Source organism: Amblyraja radiata, chromosome 38, assembly GCF_010909765.2.
Source record: "Amblyraja radiata isolate CabotCenter1 chromosome 38, sAmbRad1.1.pri, whole genome shotgun sequence".
Lineage (NCBI taxonomy): Eukaryota > Metazoa > Chordata > Chondrichthyes > Rajiformes > Rajidae > Amblyraja > Amblyraja radiata.
Window position 1 is genome coordinate 1,070,389 of NC_045993.1, and position 20,170 is coordinate 1,090,558.

General features: G+C 51.6%; 2 protein-coding genes across 4 annotated transcripts in view; both read left to right on the forward strand.

The window, feature by feature from the left end:
* spib (Spi-B transcription factor) overlaps positions 1-311 on the forward strand; it is an 18,082-nt gene extending 17,771 nt beyond the window's left edge. The window contains exon 6 of the mRNA XM_033013364.1: positions 1-311. This exon is cut by the window's left edge and continues 243 nt beyond it. Coding sequence (XP_032869255.1) covers positions 1-77 — 77 coding nt within the window. The 3' untranslated portion in view covers positions 78-311.
* Positions 312-11,004: 10,693 nt separating this feature from the next.
* Positions 11,005-20,170, forward strand: part of mybpc2 (myosin binding protein C2) — a 54,657-nt gene continuing 45,491 nt past the window's right edge. The window contains exons 1-4 of one of the 3 annotated variants that reach the window (XM_033013039.1): positions 11,005-11,132; positions 16,684-16,947; positions 18,495-18,527; positions 19,739-19,774. In XM_033013039.1, coding sequence (XP_032868930.1) covers positions 11,111-11,132; positions 16,684-16,947; positions 18,495-18,527; positions 19,739-19,774 — 355 coding nt within the window. In that variant the 5' untranslated portion in view covers positions 11,005-11,110. The remainder of the gene's footprint in view (positions 11,133-16,683; positions 16,948-18,494; positions 18,528-19,738; positions 19,775-20,170) is intronic. The other 2 variants (XM_033013040.1, XM_033013041.1) reach the window with 2 other exon arrangements.

Genomic DNA, 20,170 nt, shown 5'->3' on the forward strand with positions numbered 1-20,170 from the left:
AGAAGCTGACCTACCAGTTCGACGGCATGTTGCTGGGACAGAAGAAATCCGAGTGCAAGACCAGCTACATGCCCTAAACGGCCCCCCACCTCTCCTCTCCCTGGATCCCAGATAGGACTGGCTCCACCTACAACACAAGCCTGATTGAGACCGGGACTCTGGTCTTAACAATGCATTCACTTCTTGCTGTTGCTAATAGTCTTTTCGAAGGGCGCAGATGGAATAGCTGTTTCAGAAGGAAATGCTGGAAAATCGAAGGTAGACACAAAAAATGCTGGAGAAACTCAGCGGATGCAGCAGCGTCTATGGAGCGAAGGAAATAGGCAACGTTTCGGGACGAAACCCGGAAGGGTTTCGGCCCGAAACGTTACCTATTTCCAGAAGGATTTCGGTCCGAAACGTTACCTATTTCCAGAAGGATTTCGGTCCGAAACGTTGCCTATTTCCAGAAGGGTTTCGACCTGAAACGTTGCCTATTTCCAGAAGGATTTCGGTCCGAAACGTTACCTATTTCCAGAAGGGGTTTCGACCTGAAACGTTGCCTATTTCCAGAAGGGGTCTCGACCTGAAACGTTGCCTATTTCCTTCGCTCCATAGACGCTGCTGCACCCGCTGAGTTTCTCCAGCAATTTTGTGTGTCTACCGCAGATGGAATAGCTCCTTCCATGCACCAATGTTAACGGTCCTGCCTGAAGCTGTGCAGTTGCTGTCTCCTACCGTGGGTCTAAGGCGGCTGATTAATGAGTAGGAAGCTTCTCTATCCCCCCCCCCCCCCCCCCCCCCCCCCGCCCGATACGGGGGCATCTTTAGTGGGGTTGGGGGGGGGGTTCCGTTAATGGACAATGAAATGCAAGTTGTGATGAAGGATCATCAAGCTGAACGATTAACTCTTGCTCTCCTGGGGCTGCACTTGCCTGCATTGTACGCTTGGCTGTTACATTAGAGGGGGGGTTTTGGGGTGGGGGGGAGGGAGGGGGAAATAGAGATGATAGGAAAAGCTTAATGGGAGATGTTTGGAGGCAGGAATGAGGTTCCTTCCACGTCTCCCAGACCAAATGTAGCAGAAGTTATTAGCGATCCAATCTCCAACCTCCAGGCCACGTTTTGATGAATCTTCACCCTCTGAGGAGTTCAACTCTAGGCAGGTTGGTTTTCCCAATCAGCTGTGACTCCGCTGAGAGTCGGAGATGTCCTTGGAGGGATCTGGCCCCCCCCCCCCCCCCACCCCCCACCCCCAGTCCCTTGACCAACCTGAGCCAGCGTCCAGCAGTCGAGGTGACTTCACCAGCCAGGACCATGCCCACCTACAGGTAGATGGACAACTAGAAGATCCACCGTCCCTCTGAGAGAGGGTGCCGCCCGTCAACACGGAGAGACACGAATCCCCTGTAACCTCATGAAGACAGGGGCAGGTTTTACTTTGAAAGTCATTTTTATTGCAGAACAGGTCCTCACAACACACCATCAACCGCCTGGCGTGGTCCCGAGCCTTGTATGTCCCACCACAGTCCCCGAATCTGGTGGTCTCCACGCTGTCCTTCCAATCAGCACTCCTCACATCCATTAGGGGCATGTTGGATCGGGCAGGTGGTGGAACGAGGGACCTGTGTCTGCGGCTCCAGTGGTGACTCTGCATTCTCATGGCCGTGCCACCTGCAGGTCCCTTCAACCCATGGGTCGCATGCTTGGTTGTTGAGTCCATGGGCATGTAGGGTGGGATTAGTGAGAGACTGGTGCCTGAGGGGGTCGGTGTCACAGACACTTGGCGTAGAGACAACAGCGAGCATGTGAGCCCCCCCCACCCCACCCCCACACACACTCTCTAAGGTCCAACACAGAGATGTTCCATCACAGGGCATCGTGGAACCACGGCCTGAGAATGACCAGCACCCTCCCCTCCCCACCCTGGTCCAAACCTGGAGAAAGCATTAAATGGGTGACGGGGCACCCTGGGGTGCCAATGAAGGAACGCACGTCTACATGGGGAGGTTTGGGGTGCAGCTGTACCTGTGCAAGGTGCAACAATGAGGGGGGGTGTGGGTGGGGTAGTGAAGTTTTGTATAGTGGGGTGGGTGGGAGGTTGGGGGGGGGGGCTGTTGCCAACCTGTGGGTGGGTCTGGCATAGACGGAGTGGGGACCGTCGGTGGTCTGAGGGGTGACGGTCAGCTGTGGCCAGACACTGGGGGGGGAGGGGGGGAACAGCATCACCCCAGGGAGAGAGGGTCAGGTCCATTGCCACGTCCAACCCTTGCTCAGGGCTGCCCCCTGCTGTAAATATTGTAAATATCATGCGGGCTACTCTACTGTTGACAGAAGGATGTTTGTATGTTTTTAACAAGATTAAAAAGAAAATCTTTATAATTTTATCCGTCCAGGTTTCAGTCTTTGTCCTTTGTCACAGCACTGAAACAGGCCCTTCGGCCCACTCACTCCCTGCTGACCACCCGTTTGCACGAATCCCACTTTGCTCTGACATGTTCAATAGACAATAGGTGCAGGAGTAAGGCCATTCGGCCCTTCATGCCAGCACCACCATTCACCCACCCAGAGTCACTGGCCACGCTGCACCAGCACCCCGACACCTCTTCCCCCCCCCATCCCCACCCCCACCCCCATCCCCACCACCAAACCTACCCCCACCCCCCCCCCATCCCACCACCCACCCCCACCACCCTCCCCCCACCCCCACCACCAAACCTACACCCCCCACCCACCCCCACCCCCACCCCCATCCCCACCACCAAACCTACCCCCACCCCCCCCATCCCCACCCCCACCACCCCAACACCACCGGCCGCGGGGACAGACGGCCCGAGGTCCCCCAGTGTGGAACCAGTGGAGCAACTGTCCGGGATGCTGGGACAGAAGGAATCTGTCTGTACTGGCAGCCAGAGTAAGTGACCTGACATTCACCGCATCTGAGTCTGGATGTAACACGCTGAAAACTCTAGGTAGAGCATCACTCAGCACTGTGATGCTGGTGAACGTACCAGTCGAGATGGAGATGCATCTTTGTATGTTGATGTTTTGGGGCTGGTAGCGTATATCCCGATCCCTTGCTGTCCGTATATCCCGATCCCTTGCTGTCCGTATATCCCGATCCCTTGCTGTCTTGAAGAAAAACCAGTTAGAAAGTTCGGAACATTTGATTGTTCAGGGCTTGGACAGGCTAGAGGCAGGAAACATGTTCCCGATGTTGGGGAAGTCCAGAACAAAGGGCCACACACACAGTTTAAGGATAAGGGGGAAGTCTTTTAGGACCGAGATGAGAAAAACATTTTTTTTCACACACAGAGAGTGGTGAATCTGTGGAATTCTCTGCCACAGAAGGTAGTTGAGGCCACAGTTCATTGGCTATATTTAAGAGGGAGTTAGATGTGGCCCTTGTGGCTAAAGGGATCAGGGGGTATGGAGAGAAGGCAGGTACAGGATACTGAGTTGGATGATCAGCCATGATCATATTGAATGGCGGTGCAGGCTCGAAGGGCCGAATGGCCTCTACTCCTGCACCTATTGTCTATGTTTCTATGTAAATGGTGATTGATGGACTCAATGGGCCGAAGGGCCTTTTCCATGCTGAATCTTTCAATAATTTCGATCAATATATCCACTCTCTACACACGAGGGAGGAATTCCAGAGGACAATTGACCTCCAAACCCGCACGTTTGTGGGAGGGGAAGGGAGTCTGGTTTTACTGAGGGTGGAGGCAGTTGGAGTTTAGTTGTCGTTCAGCAGGGGGCAGTGTTGGCCAGAGTTTGGTGTGGGGCAGTCTCAGGTCAGTGGTCAGTGGTGGAGTATCAGTGGCCATCCCACGCCAAGGTGTCCAGTGGGGCTGGTCAGTCATGGCCAATGGAAGGAACTGGAGATGCTGCTTCACACCTAAGATAGACACTAAATGCTGGAGTAACTCAGCGGGACAGGCAGCATCTCTGGGGAGAAGGAATGGGTGATGTTTCTGGTCGAGACCCTTCTTCAGACTGAGAGTCAGGGGAGAGGGAGGGGAGAGATATGAAAAGATACAATGAATGGTGGCACGGAGGAGCAGTGGGTAGAGCTGCTGCCTGACCCACTGAGTGACCCCAGCATTTTGTGTCTATCTTCAACATTTGGATGTCAGCGCTGTTGTCTAGACCAACATTGTCGCCCGTCTCCGACTGCCAGGGACAATGTGTTGGCAATGAGAGGGGATCTCATTGAAACATATAAGATTATTAAAGGTTTGGACACGCTGGAGACAGGAAACATGTTCCCGATGTTGGGGGAGTCCAGAACCAGGGGCCACACAGTTTAAGAATAAGGGGTAAGCCATTTCGAACGGAGACGAGGAAACACTTTTTCTCACAGAGAGTTGTGAGTCTGTGGAATTCTCTGCCTCAGAGGGCGGTGGAGGCAGGTTCTCTGGATACTTTCAAGGGAGAGCTAGATAGGGCTCTTAAAGATAGCGGAGTCAGGGGATATGGGGAGAAGGCAGGAACGGGGTACTGATTGGGGATGATCAGCCATGATCACATTGAATGGCGGTGCTGGCTCGAAGGGCCGAATGGCCTACTCCTAGACAGAGCATCAAGGGTTATATGGAGAAGGCAGGAGAATGTGGTTGAGAGGGGAAAATAGATCAGCCATGATCCAATGGTGGAGGAGAGTCGATGGGCCGAATGGCTGAAGCCTACTATCTCTTATGGTCACTCTGCAGGTTCAGAAGGTCAAGAGCAGAGGTGGTGGGGGTGTGGACCGAGCTGCCGGAGGAGGTAGTTGAGGCAAGGACTATCCCCACATTTAGACAGGTACATGGATAGGGCAGGTTTGGAGAGATATGGACCAAATGCTGGGGCATGTTGGCTGGTGTGGGCAGGTGGGACTAGTGTAGTGGGGCATGTTGGCTGGCATGGGCAGGTGGGACTGGTGTAGCTGGGGCATGTTGGTCAGTGTGGGCAGGTGGGACTAGTGTAGATGGGGCATGGTGGCTGGTGTGGGCAGGTGGGACTGGTGTAGATGGGGCATGTTGGTCGGTGTGGACAGGTGGGACTAGTGTAGATGGGGCATGTTGGTCGGTGTGGGCAGGTGGGACTGGTGTAGATGGGGCATGTTGGTCGGTGTGGGCAGGTGGGACTGGTGTAGATGGGGCATGGTGGCTGGTGTGGGCAGGTGGGACTGGTGTAGATGGGGCATGTTGGCTGGCATGGGCAAGTAGGGCCGAAGGGCCTGTTTCCACGCTGTGTCACTCTGTGACTAGACGGAGGTACACTGCCTGTAGTGCATCAGGAATAACGCTGGAGGACAAGGTGCCCTCAGCAAATTCCCCAAGTGACGCGTCTATTTGTGGAGCTGTTAGTTGAGGGAGGGACGTTGGCCGGGACAAGAGGAAAATGGACAGTATTGATCGCAGGTTTACAGCTAATCCTAGGCGGACGAGATAAGCGAGGAGCCCAGAGGCTCCAGCTCTTTGATGCCGAGCGGCCACAGGTTAAAGCCAAGTCCTGTAGGTGGTTGAGTGAGGCAGCGGGTGGAGCTGCTGCCTCACAGCACCAGAGACCCCGGGTTCAATCCCAACCTGTGTGTGTGGTGTTTGCACGTTCTCCCTGTGACCGCGTGGGTTTCCTCCGGGCGCTCCGGTTTCCTCCCACATCCCAAAGACGGTTTGTGGGTTAAATGGCCTGAATGTGTAGGGAGCGGTGGCGTTTAGTTTAGAGATACAATATGAAAACTGGCCCCATGGCCCACCGAGACCATCGATCACCTGCACACTAACGATGTCTGGTGAACATTCATGACTCGTTAATGAAGGAATTACTGCTGTGACCTTGGAACGGACATACGTTCATCAGCAGGACATCCAAAGTAGCCAGTATTGTGGACAGCTAGCATTGAATAAGCAGAGGTGACATTTCGGTTAAGACCCTTCTTCACGACCCAAAACTTCACCTATCCATGTTCTCCACAGATGCTGCCTGACCCGCTGAGTTACTCCAGCACTCTGTGAAACGTCACCTATCCATGTTCTCCACAGATGCTGCCTGACCCGCTGAGTTACTCCAGCACTCTGTGAAACGTCACCTATCCATGTTCTCCACAGATGCTGCCTGACCCGCTGAGTTACTCCAGCACTCTGTGAAACGTCACCTATCCACCTTCTCCACAGATGCTGCCTGACCCACTGAGTTATGGTGCAGCAGCATCTATGGAGCTAAGGAAATAGGCAACGTTTCGGGCCGAAACCCTTCTGGAAATAGGCAACGTTTCTGGTCGAAACCCGGAAGGGTTTCGGCCCGAAACGTTGCCTATTTCCTTAGCTGCATAGATGCTGCTGTACCCGCTGAGTTACTCCAGCACTCTGTGAAACGTCACCTATCCATGTTCTCCACAGATGCTGCCTGACCCGCTGAGTTACTCCAGCACTCTGTGAAACGTCACCTATCCATGTTCTCCACAGATGCTGCCTGACCCGCTGAGTTACTCCAGCACTCTGTGAAACGTCTCCTATCCATGTTCTCCACAGATGCTGCCTGACCCGCTGAGTTACTCCAGCACTCTGTGAAACGTCACCTATCCATGTTCTCCACAGATGCTGCCTGACCCGCTGAGTTACTCCAGCACTTTACAGTTTAGTGTATTGTCACGTGTACCGAGGTACAGTGAAAAGCTTTTGTTGCGTGCTAACCAGTCAGCGGAAAGACAATACATGATTACAATCGAGCCGTTTACAGTGATAAGGGAATAACGTTTAGTGCAAGGTAAAGCCAGCAAAGTCCAATCAAGGATAGTCCAAGGGTCTCCAATGAGGTAGATAGTAGCTCAGGACTGCTCTCTGGTTGTGTATTAAAACCAGCATCTGCAGTTCCATGTCTGTAGCATTGAATAAGCTCATGTCCCCAGAGTATAGAGGGATAAAGGATGATCTAGTTATGAGGTCTGATCTGATTAAAGGATTTAATCAGATGGATATAGAGAAATGATCTCATTAATGGTGAAGAATTTCACCCTGGATATTCTGGGATAATTCCATAAAGTAATTGTGTAAATCTTACCCAGTGGGGGTGGAGGGATTGGAAATCAATTTTAAATGTTCACACTGTGATGTATAGATAGATGATAGTCATTGGATGGAGTCATAGAATGATACAGTGTGGAAACAGGCCCTTCACCCCAACTTGCCCACACCGGCCAACATGTCCCATCTACACCAGTCCCACCTGCCTGCGTTTGGCCCATATCCCTCCAAACCTGTCCTATCCATGTACCTGTCCAAATGCTTTTTAAAGGTGGACAAACATGCTGGAGAAACTCAGCGGGTGCGGCAGCATCTATGGAGCGAAGGAAATAGGCAACGTTTCGGGCCGAAACCCTTCTTCAAACCCAATGCTTTTTAAACATTGGGATAGTCCCAGCCTCAACTACCTCCTCTGGCAGCTTGTTCCATACACCCACCACCCTATGTGTGGAAAAGTTACCCTTCAGATTCCTATTAAATCTTTTCCCCTTCACCTTAAACCTATGTCCTCTGGTCCTCGATTCCCCTAATCTGGGCAAGAGACTCTGTGCGTCTACCCGATCTATTCCTCTCATGATTTAGTACACCTCTATAAGATCGACCCCATCCTCCTGCACTCCAATTGAATAGAGACCCAGCCTGCTCAACCTCTCCCTGTAGCTCACACCCTCTAGTCCTGGCAACATCCTCGTAAATCTTCTCTGAACCCTTTCCAGCTTGACAACATCTTTCCTGTTACACGGTGCCCAGAACTGAACACAATACTTCGAATGTCTTATACAACTGCAACTTCTATACTCAATACTCTGACTGATGAAGGCCAAAGTACCAAAAGCCTTTTTGACCACCTTATCTACCTGCGACTCCACCTTCAGAGGTTGAGGCAGGTACAATAAGAGACACTTGGACAGGGACAGGGGTGGGAAAGGGAGCGGTGAACCTTCTGAGTTTGGAGCCGTTTCTTCACTAAGTTTGTTTTATGGGTGGATGTTGGTACGGAGATGGAGCAATAATGTTGGAGATGGTATCAAACAGGAAATTAGAAATGCGTGCGACAAAGGCAAAACCGTTATAATGGGTGACTTCAATCTACATATAGATTGGGTAAATCAAATTGGCAGGGGTGCTGAGGAAGAGGATTTTTTGGAATGTATGCGGGATAGTTATCTAAATCAACATGTAGAGGAACCAACGAGAGAGCAGGCTATTTTAGACTGGGTATTGAGTAATGAGGAAGGGTTAGTTAGCAGTCTTGTTGTACGTGCCCCCTTGGGCAAGAGTGACCATAATATGGTTGAGTTCTTCATTAGGATGGAGAGTGACATTGTTAATTCAGAAACAATGGTTCTGAACTTAAAGAAAGGTAACTTTGAGGGTATGAGACGTGAATTGGCCAAGATTGACTGGCAATTAATTCTAAAAGGGTTGACGGTGGATATGCAATGGAAGACATTTAAAGACTGCATGGATGAACTACAAAAATTGTTCATCCCAGTTTGGCAAAAGAATAAATCAGGGAAGGTAGTGCATCCGTGGATAACAAGGGAAATCAGGGATAGTATCAAAGCGAAGGATGATGCGTACAAATTAGCCAGAAAAAGCAGCATACCGGAGGACTGGGAGAAATTCAGAGACCAGCAGAGGAGGACAAAGGGCTTAATTAGGAAAGGAAAAATAGATTATGAAAGAAAACTGGCAGGGAACATAAAAACTGACTGCAAAAGTTTTTATCGATATGTGAAAAGAAAGAGATTAGTTAAAACAAATGTAGGTCCCTTGCAGTCAGAAACGGGTGAGTTGATCATGGGGAACAAGGATATGGCGGACCAATTGAATAACTACTTTGGTTCCGTCTTCACTAAGGAAGACATAAATAATCTGCCGGAAATAGCAGGGGACCGCGGGTCAAAGGAGTTGGAGGAATTGAGTGAAATCCAGGTTAGCCGGGAAGTGGTGTTGGGTAAATTAAATGGATTAAAGGCCGATAAATCCCCAGGGCCAGATAGGCTGCATCCCAGAGTACTTAAGGAAGTAGCTCCAGAAATAGTGGATGCATTAGTAATAATCTTTCAAAACTCTTTAGATTCTGGAGTAGTTCCTGAGGATTGGCGGGTAGCAAACGTAACCCCACTTTTTAAGAAGGGAGGGAGAGAGAAAACGGGGAATTACAGACCAGTTAGTCTAACATCGGTAGTGGGGAAACTGCTAGAGTCAGTTATTAAAGATGGGATAGCAGCACATTTGGAAAGTGGTGAAATCATTGGACAAAGTCAGCATGGATTTACAAAAGGTAAATCATGTCTGACGAATCTTATAGAATTTTCGAGGATGTAACTAGTAGCGTGGATAGGGGAGAACCAGTGGATGTGGTGTATCTGGACTTCCAGAAGGCTTTCGACAAGGTCCCACATAAGAGATTAGTTTACAAACTTAAAGCACACGGCATTGGGGGTTCAGTATTGATGTGGATAGAGAACTGGCTGGCAAACAGGAAGCAAAGAGTAGGAGTAAACGGGTCCTTTTCACAATGGCAGGCAGTGACTAGTGGGGTACCGCAAGGCTCAGTGCTGGGACCCCAGCTATTTACAATATATATTAATGATCTGGATGAGGGAATTGAAGGCAATATCTCCAAGTTTGCGGATGACACTAAGCTGGGGGGCAGTGTTAGCTGTGAGGAGGATGCTAGGAGACTGCAAGGTGACTTGGATAGGCTGGGTGAGTGGGCAAATGTTTGGCAGATGCAGTATAATGTGGATAAATGTGAGGTTATCCATTTTGGTGGCAAAAACAGGAAAGCAGACTATTATCTAAATGGTGGCCGACTAGGAAAAGGGGAGATGCAGCGAGACCTGGGTGTCATGGTACACCAGTCATTGAAAGTGGGCATGCAGGTGCAGCAGGCAGTGAAGAAAGCGAATGGTATGTTAGCTTTCATAGCAAAAGGATTTGAGTATAGGAGCAGGGAGGTTCTACTGCAGTTGTACAGGGTCTTGGTGAGACCACACCTGGAGTATTGCGTACAGTTTTGGTCTCCAAATCTGAGGAAGGACATTATTGCCATAGAGGGAGTGCAGAGAAGGTTCACCAGACTGATTCCTGGGATGTCAGGACTGTCTTATGAAGAAAGACTGGATAGACTTGGTTTATACTCTCTAGAATTTAGGAGATTGAGAGGGGATCTTATAGAAACTTACAAAATTCTTAAGGGGTTGGACAGGCTAGATGCAGGAAGATTGCTCCCGATGTTGGGGAAGTCCAGGACAAGGGGTCACAGCTTAAGGATAAGGGGGAAATCCTTTAAAACCGAGATGAGAAGAACTTTTTTCACACAGAGAGTGGTGAATCTCTGGAACTCCCTGCCACAGAGGGTAGTCGAGGCCAGTTCATTGGCTATATTTAAGAGGGAGTTAGATGTGGCCCTTGTGGCTAAGGGGATCAGGGGGTATGGAGAGAAGGCAGGTACAGGATACTGAGTTGGATGATCAGCCATGATCATATTGAATGGCGGTGCAGGCTCGAAGGGCCGAATGGCCTACTCCTGCACCTAATTTCTATGTTTCTATATAGCAAGCTGCAGCTTCTAACCATCCCACCCTTCATCACCACCTTCTCTCTCTCCTCCTCATCTCTCTCTTCCTTCCCCTTAACCTTCACCATCAACCCCTGCATCATTCTACCCCTTCTCCATCTCTCGTCTCCCCCATTCTCTCCCTCTCCCCCCCCCCCTCTCCCTCTCTCTCCCTCCCCCTCTCACTCCTTCGCTCTCTCCCACTCTCTCTCTCCCTCTATCTCTCCTTAGCTATCCCTCTCTCTCTCTCTCTCCCTCTCTCCCCCCTCTCTCCTTCTCCCCCTCTCTCCCCCTCTCATCCTCCCCCTCCACGCTTTCTCCTTCCCTCTCTCCCTCCCTCTCACCTTTCTTCCCACTCTCACCTTCTCTCTATCCTCTCTCTCTCTCCCCGCTGGCCGCTTCCCAGGGGAGGCGCCGCCTCCAGCCCCACCGCCGGCCCCCGGGGGAGGTATCAGCGGCTCGAACCCTCCCTCCCCCCGCCCGGCAGCGTCTTATCTCCGGCCACCTCACAGGCAGCGGGTCGCGCAGAGCAGCGGAGCGCAGGGAGACAATGCCGGAGCCCAAGAAGCCAGGTAGGAGCCCAGTCTAGCCCTGTCTCCCCAAAGCCCAGTCTAGCCGGGACCCTGTCCCCCCCAAAGCCCAGTCTAGCCGGGACCCTGTATTCCCCAAAGCCCAGTCTAGCCGGGACCCTGTATTCCCCAAAGCCCAGTCTAGCCGGGACCCTGTCCCCCCAAAGCCCAGTCTAGCCGGGACCCTGATTCCCCAAAGCCCAGTCTAGCCGGGACCCTGTCCCCCCAAAGCCCAATCTAGCCGGGACCCTGTCTCCCCCAAAGCCCAGTCTAGCCGGGACCCTGATTCACCAAAGCCCAGTCTAGCCGGGACCCTGATTCCCCAAAGCCCAGTCTAGCCGGGACCCTGATTCCCCAAAGCCCAGTCTAGCCGGGACCCTGATTCCCCAAAGCCCAGTCTAGCCGGGACCCTGTCTCCCCAAAGCCCAGTCTAGCCGGGACCCTGTCTCCCCAAAGCCCAGTCTAGCTGGGACCCTGTATTCCCCAAAGCCCAGTCTAGCCGGGACCCTGTCTCCCCAAAGCCCAGTCTAGCTGGGACCCTGTATTCCCCAAAGCCCAGTCTAGCCGGGACCCTGTCTCCCCAAAGCCCAGTCTAGCTGGGACCCTGTATTCCCCAAAGCCCAGTCTAGCCGGGACCCTGTCTCCCCAAAGCCCAGTCTAGCTGGGACCCTGTATTCCCCAAAGCCCAGTCTAGCCGGGACCCTGATTCCCCAAAGCCCAGTCTAGCCGGGACCCTGTATTCCCCAAAGCCCAGTCTAGCCGGGACCCTGTCTCCCCAAAGCCCAGTCTAGCCCTGTCTCCCCAAAGCCCAGTCTAGCCGGGACCCTGATTCCCCAAAGCCCAGTCTAGCCGGGACCCTGATTCCCCAAAGCCCAGTCTAGCCGGGACCCTGTCTCCCCAAAGCCCAGTCTAGCCGGGACCCTGATTCCCCAAAGCCCAGTCTAGCCGGGACCCTGTCTCCCCCAAAGCCCAGTCTGCCCCAACTCCCATCTCCCCTGAACCCCAGCCCCCTGCACCCTGACCCAGTGTCCAGTCGGGCAGTTCCCCATGTGTTGATGTCCACTAATGCCCGGGGAAACTCTGTATAAACATCAGGGACAAAAGCGGTTGGTTTTTACACTCGCTGGGAAATAAAACAACTTTCAGGAAATGTTATAGTATGTTAAACTCAACAAGTTAGAGGTCTAAGCTGGAGTTAATCCTTGCAGCTCCTCCAGGGGTTGTATTGTGTGTGTCTGTGGGGGGTGGTGGGGGGGGGGGGGGGGGGGGTGCAGTTTGCTCCCCCTATTTTGAGCGAGTAATTTTTCCGAGTTGGGAAGTGGTTCTGTGTTAGGATTTTTTTAAAGAGGGTGAATATTGGGACAGGGGTGGACTATAATATTGCAGGCTGCTTAGATTAGATCAGTTGCTAGATCCTTGGCTCTTTGCAGCTTCTGAAGGTCTGGTTCTATTCGGAGAGGTGAAAGTGTCTTGACTCAGGAACAGCTGCTTCCCCTCTGTTACCAGGCTTCTGAACGGCCCTTCCATAAGCTAGGGTGCTGTCCGATTCACCTCTACCCCTTTGCGGACATTGGACTTTGTCTCAATGGTACACGGTGGCGCAGCGGGTAGAGCTGCTGCCTCACAGCACCGGAGACCCGGGTTCCGTCCTGACCACGGGTGCTGTCTGTACGGAGTTTGCACCTTCTCCCCGTGACCTGCGTGGGTTTTCCCCGATTTCCCCCCACACTCCATAGGCGTAGAAGTTTGTAAATTGTCCATGGTGTGTCGGATGGTGCTAGTGTAAGGGGTGATCGCTAGTTGGCCTGGACTCGGTGGGCCGAAGGACACTTCAAACTGAAATGCTGAGAACTATATTCTGCACTCTGTATCTTCCCCTTTGCTCTATCTATTGTTATCTGATTTGGCCCACACCTATATACTCGAAGATAGACACAAAATGCTGGAGTAACTCAGCGGGACAAGCAGCATCTCTGGAGAGAAGGAATGGGTGACATTTCGGGTCGAGACCCTTCTTCAGACTGTGTGTGTCTTAGAAACATAGAAACAGACAATAGGTGCAGGAGGAGGCCATTCAGCCCTTCGAGCCAGCACCGCCATTCATTGTGATCATGGCTAATCGTCCCCAATCAATGACCTGTGCCTGCCTTTTCCCCATATCCCTTGATAATCCACTAGCCCCTAGAGCTCTATCCAACTCTCTCTTAAATCCATCCAGTGACTTGGCCTCCACTGCCCTCTGTGGCAGGGAATTCCACAGATTCACGAATTCCAGCAGTCCCTTCCTATTCCTTCTCTCCAGAGATACTGCCTGACCTGACCCACTGAGTTACTCCAGCACTTTGTGTCTTCCCTGTGGTTTAAGGCAGCATCTGCGGTTCCTTGCTGGCCATCTACTGCTGCCCTTGGTTGCTCTTGTGCTGCTGGCCAGGCCAGGCGAGGTCTCAAGTGTTGGTTAAAGTATTCTGAACTTTGCTCGTTAACTTATTTCCCTTCTGTTGGTGTCTGGTGGAGCTGAGGTCTCAGGGTCTGAGCTCTGGAGTGACATGTGTTAATATAATCGCTTGCAAGAGAGGATCGAACAGGTCAGCACATTCGGGAATTGGACTCCCCGCCAGATACCTCCCCCAGAGTGAGGTGTCTCTTTACACGCTGGTCTCAGAGGGAGATCTGGGCAAGAGACTTTGTGCATCTACCCCGATCTATTCCTCTCATGATTTAGTACACCTCTATAAGATCACCCCTCATCCTCCTGCGCTCCAATTGAATAGAGACCCAGCCTACTCAACCTCTCCCTGTAGCTCACACCCTCTAGTCCTGGCAACATCCTCGTAAACCTTCTCTGTGCCCTTTCCAGCTTGACAACATCTTTCCTGTAACACGGTGCCCAGAACTGGACCTGGTTTAATTAAAGATACAGAGATATTGAGATACAGCGAGTCCGCACCGATCCCCACACACTTATGCCCCTGTCCCACTTAGGAAACCTGAACGGAGACCTCTGGAGACTTTGGGCTCCACTCAAGGTTTCCGTGCAGTTCTCGGAGGTTTTTGTCAGTCTCCCTACCTGCTTCCACTACCTGCAACCTCCGGCAACCGCCTGCAACCTCCGGGAACCGCACGGAAACCTTGGGTGGGGCGCAAAGTCTCCAGAGGTTTCCGTTCAGGTTTCCTAAGTGGGACAGGGGCATAACTCTACCCTACACACACACACTGGGGACAATTTCATCTTTTACACCAAGCCAATTAACCTACAAAAACCTGTTTTTGGAGTGCGGGAGGAAACCAAAGATCTCGGAGAAAACCCACGGAGGTCGCGGGGAGAACGTGCAAACTCCCCACAGACAGCGACCCGTGGTCAGGAACGAACCCGGGTCTGTGGCTCTGTGAGGCAGCAACTCTACCACTGCGCCATCATCCAATATAATCACCCACTCTTTTAAATCTCTATTCTCTTCGGGAACCTCTCCGTGTCCCTAGTTGTATCATCAATATTCTATATTCTGCACTCGGGCTATTTAGATCCTGGTGTTGGGTTTCCCCAGAGAGAGGTTTGGCAGACTTGTGCGGGGTTTGGTTGCATTTTATGGAGGGTGTCTGAGACCTGCCTCAACTACCTCAACCCACTAATCTCTGTGTGAAGAGGTTGCCCCTCTGGTACCTATTAAATCTTTCCCCCCTCACCATAAACCTATGTCCTCTGGGTCTCGAGTCCCTTCCTTGGGAATAAGACTCTCCCCATCACCCTAACTATTCTGCTCATGCATTTACCACTTCTATAGGTTCACCTCTCTATATATGTGTGTGTGTATCACACACACACACGCACACACACACGCACACGCACACATGCGCACACACACACGCACACGCACACACACACACACACACACACACACACATGCACACACACATGCGCACACACACACACACACACACACACACACACACACACACACACACACACACACACATGCACACACACACACACACACATGCGCGCACACACACACACACACACACACACACACACACACACACACACACACACACACACACACACACACACACACACACACACACACACATGGTTTTACCACCTCTATGTTCACCTCTCAGCCTCCTGCGCTCCAGGGAATAGAATCCTAGCCCACCAATAAGGTCATGTTGTAGGAGTAGAATTAGGCCATTCGGCCCATCGAGTCTACTCCACCATTCAATCATGGCTGATCTCTCTCTCCCTCCTAACCCCATTCTCCTGCCTTCTCCCCATAACCACTGACACCTGAGTCGTGGCAACACCCTCGTACATGAGAGCAAGGGTCTCGACCTGAAACGTCACCCATTCCTTCTCTCCAATTACTCCAACATTTTGTGTCTATCCGTGAACCCTTTGACCCTCCATGAAGTTATTCCCCCCTGACATTCTGGAAAAGGTTCTTCAGTTTCCTCTACGTTTAAAAATTCTTATCAACAAGTTCCCCAAGTCCTGTCCTAATTCTGGAGTATGTAATGTCCCACTACTGCCCGACAGGCACGTTGAAAGTCTATGCTCTGTAATTAAAGCTGAAGGGGCCACATTGCTATCACTTGCTTCAATCATCTAACCATCTGTTGGGAATAGTCCAGAAGTTTCCAGAAAGATAATTGGACACCGGTTTCACACTGCTCGTACATCCGAGCTCCTGATCTGCCTTGTAACCAGTGATCTGCTGACGGTTTTAAATATCTGGGGAGGCAGAGAGAGAGGTGCTGAGAGAGATGGAGGTGTCGACAAAGCACAGCCTCAGAGGCAGCTGGAGTCCGCGGAGCAGCGGGTAGAGCTGCTGCCTCCCAGCGCCGGGGACCAGGGGTTCGATCCTGACCTCTGCCGCTATCTGTCTGTGTGGAGTTTGCACGTTCTCCCTGCAACTGGGTGGGTTTCCTCCGGGTGCTCCGGTTTCCTCCCAAACAAATGCGGTTGTCCGGTGTGGTGGGACTGTGAGGAGTTTAAATTGGGATTAACGTAAGTGGGCCAGTGTGCAAGGTTTTGTGTAAATGGGTACTTGATGGCCAGCAGAGACGGTTGGGCCCTTAGATCAGTTTACTTCAGTTTAGTTTAGTTTGGAGGTACAGTGCGCAAACAGGCCCTTCGGCCCACCGAGTCCGTGCCGACCAGCGATCCCCGCACACCAACACACACTGGGGACAATTTACAATTTCACCGAAACTAATTAACCGACAAACCTGCACGTCTTTGGAGTGTGGGAGGAAACCGGAGCACCCGGAGAAAACCCACGAAGGTCACGGGGAGAACGTGCAAACTCCACACAGATAGCGCCTGTAGTCAAGATAAAACCCGTGTCTCTGGCGCGGTGAGGCAGCAGCTCTACCTGCTGCACCGTTGTTGGTTAGGGATCATTGCGGCCATTGTGGTGTTGGTGGACGGGGTCTCAGAGAGTGACCAATGTCCAGGTACCCAGGTTGATGCCACCTCTTGTCATTTGCTACCTGCTCCGTCCACCTCCTCTCCGGCCCCTCGAGTCCTAACACCGTTCCATGTGTCTTTGACCAGCTGGCTTCACCACGAAGCCTCAGAGCCAGGCGGGGGAGCCGGGGGGCAAGGCGGAGTTCGTGGCTGAGGTGGACAAGCCCAACGTCAAGGTGAAATGGCAGAAGGGTGGCAAGGACCTCCCGGCCGGCCCCAAGTACACCATCAAGTCAGAGGGCAAGAAGCACACCCTGGTCATTAATGACCTGAACAAGCAGGATGACTCGGTATACATGGCCGTGGTGGGGACCACCAAGGAGAAGTTCGAGCTCCAAGTGAAGGAACCTGGTTGGTACCAGCTCAAGGGCTTGGCTATCAGAGGGTGGTGAATCTGTGGAACTCATTGCCACAGGCGGCTGTGGAGGCCACAAGTCAGTGGATATATTTAAGGCAGAGATAGATAGATTCTTGATTAGTTACGGGTGTCAGGGGTTATGGGGAGAAGGCAGGAGAATGGGGTTAGGAGGGAGAGATAGATCAGCCATGATCGAATGGTGGAGTAGACTCGATGGGCCGAATGGCCTCATTCTGCTCCTATCACTTATGACCTTATGAACTCCGCCTGACACGTCCACCAGAGAGAGGTCGCACGACACAAAAACAGGCCCTTCGGCCCAACCCGTGCATGCTAACCAACAAGCCCCATCTACGCTAGTCCCATTTGCCCGTGTGACCTATATCCATGTCCAATTGTGTTCATATGGTCATAAATGATAGGGGTAGAATTAGGCCATTCGGCCCATCAAGTCTACTATGCCATTCTCTCCCACCTAACCCCATTTTCCTGCCTTCTCCTCATAACCCCTGACACCCGCACTAATCAACGTGTTTTAAATGCTGTTATTGTACCTGCTTCAACGACCTCATCTGGCATCTGGTTCCATATACCCACTGTGAGAAAGTTGTCCCTCTGATTCCTATTAACTCTTGTCCCTCTCTCCTCTCTCCTCAACGCTATGCCCTCTGGCTAAAGAAACTCCTCCTCATCTCCTTTCTAAAGGTGCGTCCTTTTATTCTGAGGCCGTGACCTCTGGTCCTAGACTCTCCCATTAGGGAACTAAGGTGTTGAGATGTCAGACCCCTTCAGAAACACCGAGACCTTCCGGAGAGTTCTCTGTCATTGTGAGCGTGAGCTGGTTGTGGGGCCGAGGAGCAGAATTAGGCCATTCGGCCCATCATAGAAACATATAAAATAGGTGCAGGAGTAGCCCATTGGGCCCTTCGAGCCTGCACCGCCATTCAATATGATCATGGCTGATCATCCAACTCAGTATCCTGTACCTGCCTTCTCTCCATACCCCCTGATCCCTTTAGCCACAAGGGCCACATCTAACTCCCTCTTAAATATAGCCAATGAACTGTGGCCTCAACTACCTTCTGTGGCAGAGAATTCCACAGATTCACCACTCTCTGTGTGTGAAAAAAAATGTTTTTCTCATCTCGGTCCTAAAGGATTTCCCCTTATCCTTAAACTGTGTGACTGTGTTGTTCTGGACTTCCCCAACATCGGGAACAATCAAGTCTACTCCACCATTCAATCATGGCTGATCTATCTCTCCCTCCTGACCCCATTCTCCTGCCTGCTCCCCATAACCCCTGACACCCGTACTAATCAAGAAGGGGGGACTTTGCACTCGGGGGGGTCTAGTTTGGGAGGTTACTCTATCTATTCCCCACATCTGTTGTCAGATCACCCCTCACCCTCCTGCGCTCCAAGGTATAAAGTCCTAGCCTGCCCCAACCTCTCCGTACAGTTCTGGCCCTCGAGTCTGGCCAACATCTCCGCACCCTCTCCCACTGACCACCTGATCTGTGCTCCTGTCTTTCCTTTCCAGTGAAGGCCGAGCCTCAGCCCGAACCAGCTCAAGGTGAGGAATTTATCTTTCTCACCCGTTTTTGATGTAAACTCACTGGGAGTTTTTCTCTGGATAATGACAATGGGAGGCTTTGGGGATCAGGATAGTCACCGCATGATGAAATAAGGAACCAACAGATGCTGTTTTACAAAACACAGAGTGCTGGAGTAACTCAGCGGGTCAGGCAGCATCTGTGGAGATCATGGATAGGTGACGTTTTGGGTCTTCTTCAGACCACTAGAAGAGTCTCAAATCGAAACGTCACCTATCCATGTTCTCCACAGATGCTGCCTGACCCGCTGAGCTACTCCAGCACTCTGTGAAACGTCACCTATCCATGTTCTCCACAGATGCTGCCTGACCCGCTGAGTTACTCCAGCACTCTGTGAAACGTCACCTATCCATGTTCTCCACAGATGCTGCCTGACCCGCTGAGTTACTCCAGCACTCTGTGAAACGTCACCTATCCATGTTCTCCACAGATGCTGCCTGACCCGCTGAGTTACTCCAGCACTCTGTGAAACGTCACCTATCCATGTTCTCCACGGATGCTGCCTGTCCTGCTGAGTTACTCCAGCACTTAGTGTATTTTTTGTTGTAAAGCAGCATCTGCAGTTCCTTGTTTCCCCATGGGTCAAGGGCACTGTTTGCGGTTCCTGTGGGCATTTGGTTCGGGACCCGTTTCATGAGCTGGAGTCTGTTTTTTGTTGTTGTTGATAGTCACTGTCTGAATCCTGTCCAACAAACACTGATGTATTTAGTTTAGTTTAGAGATACAGCGTGGAAACAGGCCCTTCGGCCCACCGGGCATCGGAGTCCCGGGTCCGATCCTGACTACGGGTGCTGCCTGTGTGGAGTTTGCACGTTCTCCCCGTGACCTGCGTGGGTTTTCTCCGAGATCTTTGGTCTCCTCCCACACTCCAAAGACGTGCAGGTTTGTAGGCTAATTGGCTTGGTGTATGTAAAAATGATCCTTAATGGGTGTAGGATAGTGTTAGTGTTCGGGGATCGCTGGTGGGTGTGGACTCGATGGGCCGAAGGGCCTGATTCTGCGCTGTATCTCTAAACTAAACTAAACTAACAATTGTTTAATTTTTCCACCCTCATCCAGCCTTCCTGTCACCTCGGGATAGTTGATGAAATTGTCTTTATTGGATGTTTCTTGAATTTTTATTGCTCCTTTCATTGTTATTAACACTATATCCATTTTTTTTTTCTTGAAGTTGCTGCTGTGCCTCCGACTGAACTGCCCGAAGATGGTAAGAGCTTGGATTTAATTAGTTGTCTCAAGAACAGGCAGGGAATGGTGGAGCAAAGATGGGGCCTTTCTGCCCATCCAGTCCATGCCAGCCCTTCAAAGCATATTGGACAAAATATGGTGGGCATTTGTCGGCACTGGGCCTGTGCTCGCTGGAGTTTAGAAGGATGAGGGGGCACCTCATTGAAACTTACCGAATAGTGAAAGACCTGGATAGAGTGGAAGGATGTGTGGAGAGGATGTTTCCACTAGTGGGAGAGTTTAGGACCAGAGGGCACAGCCTCAGAATTAAAGGATGTACCTTTAGGAAGGAGATGAGGAGGAATTTCGTTAGCCAGAGGGTGGTGAATCTGTGGAATTGTTTGCCACAGACGGTTGTGGAGGCCACAAGTCAGTG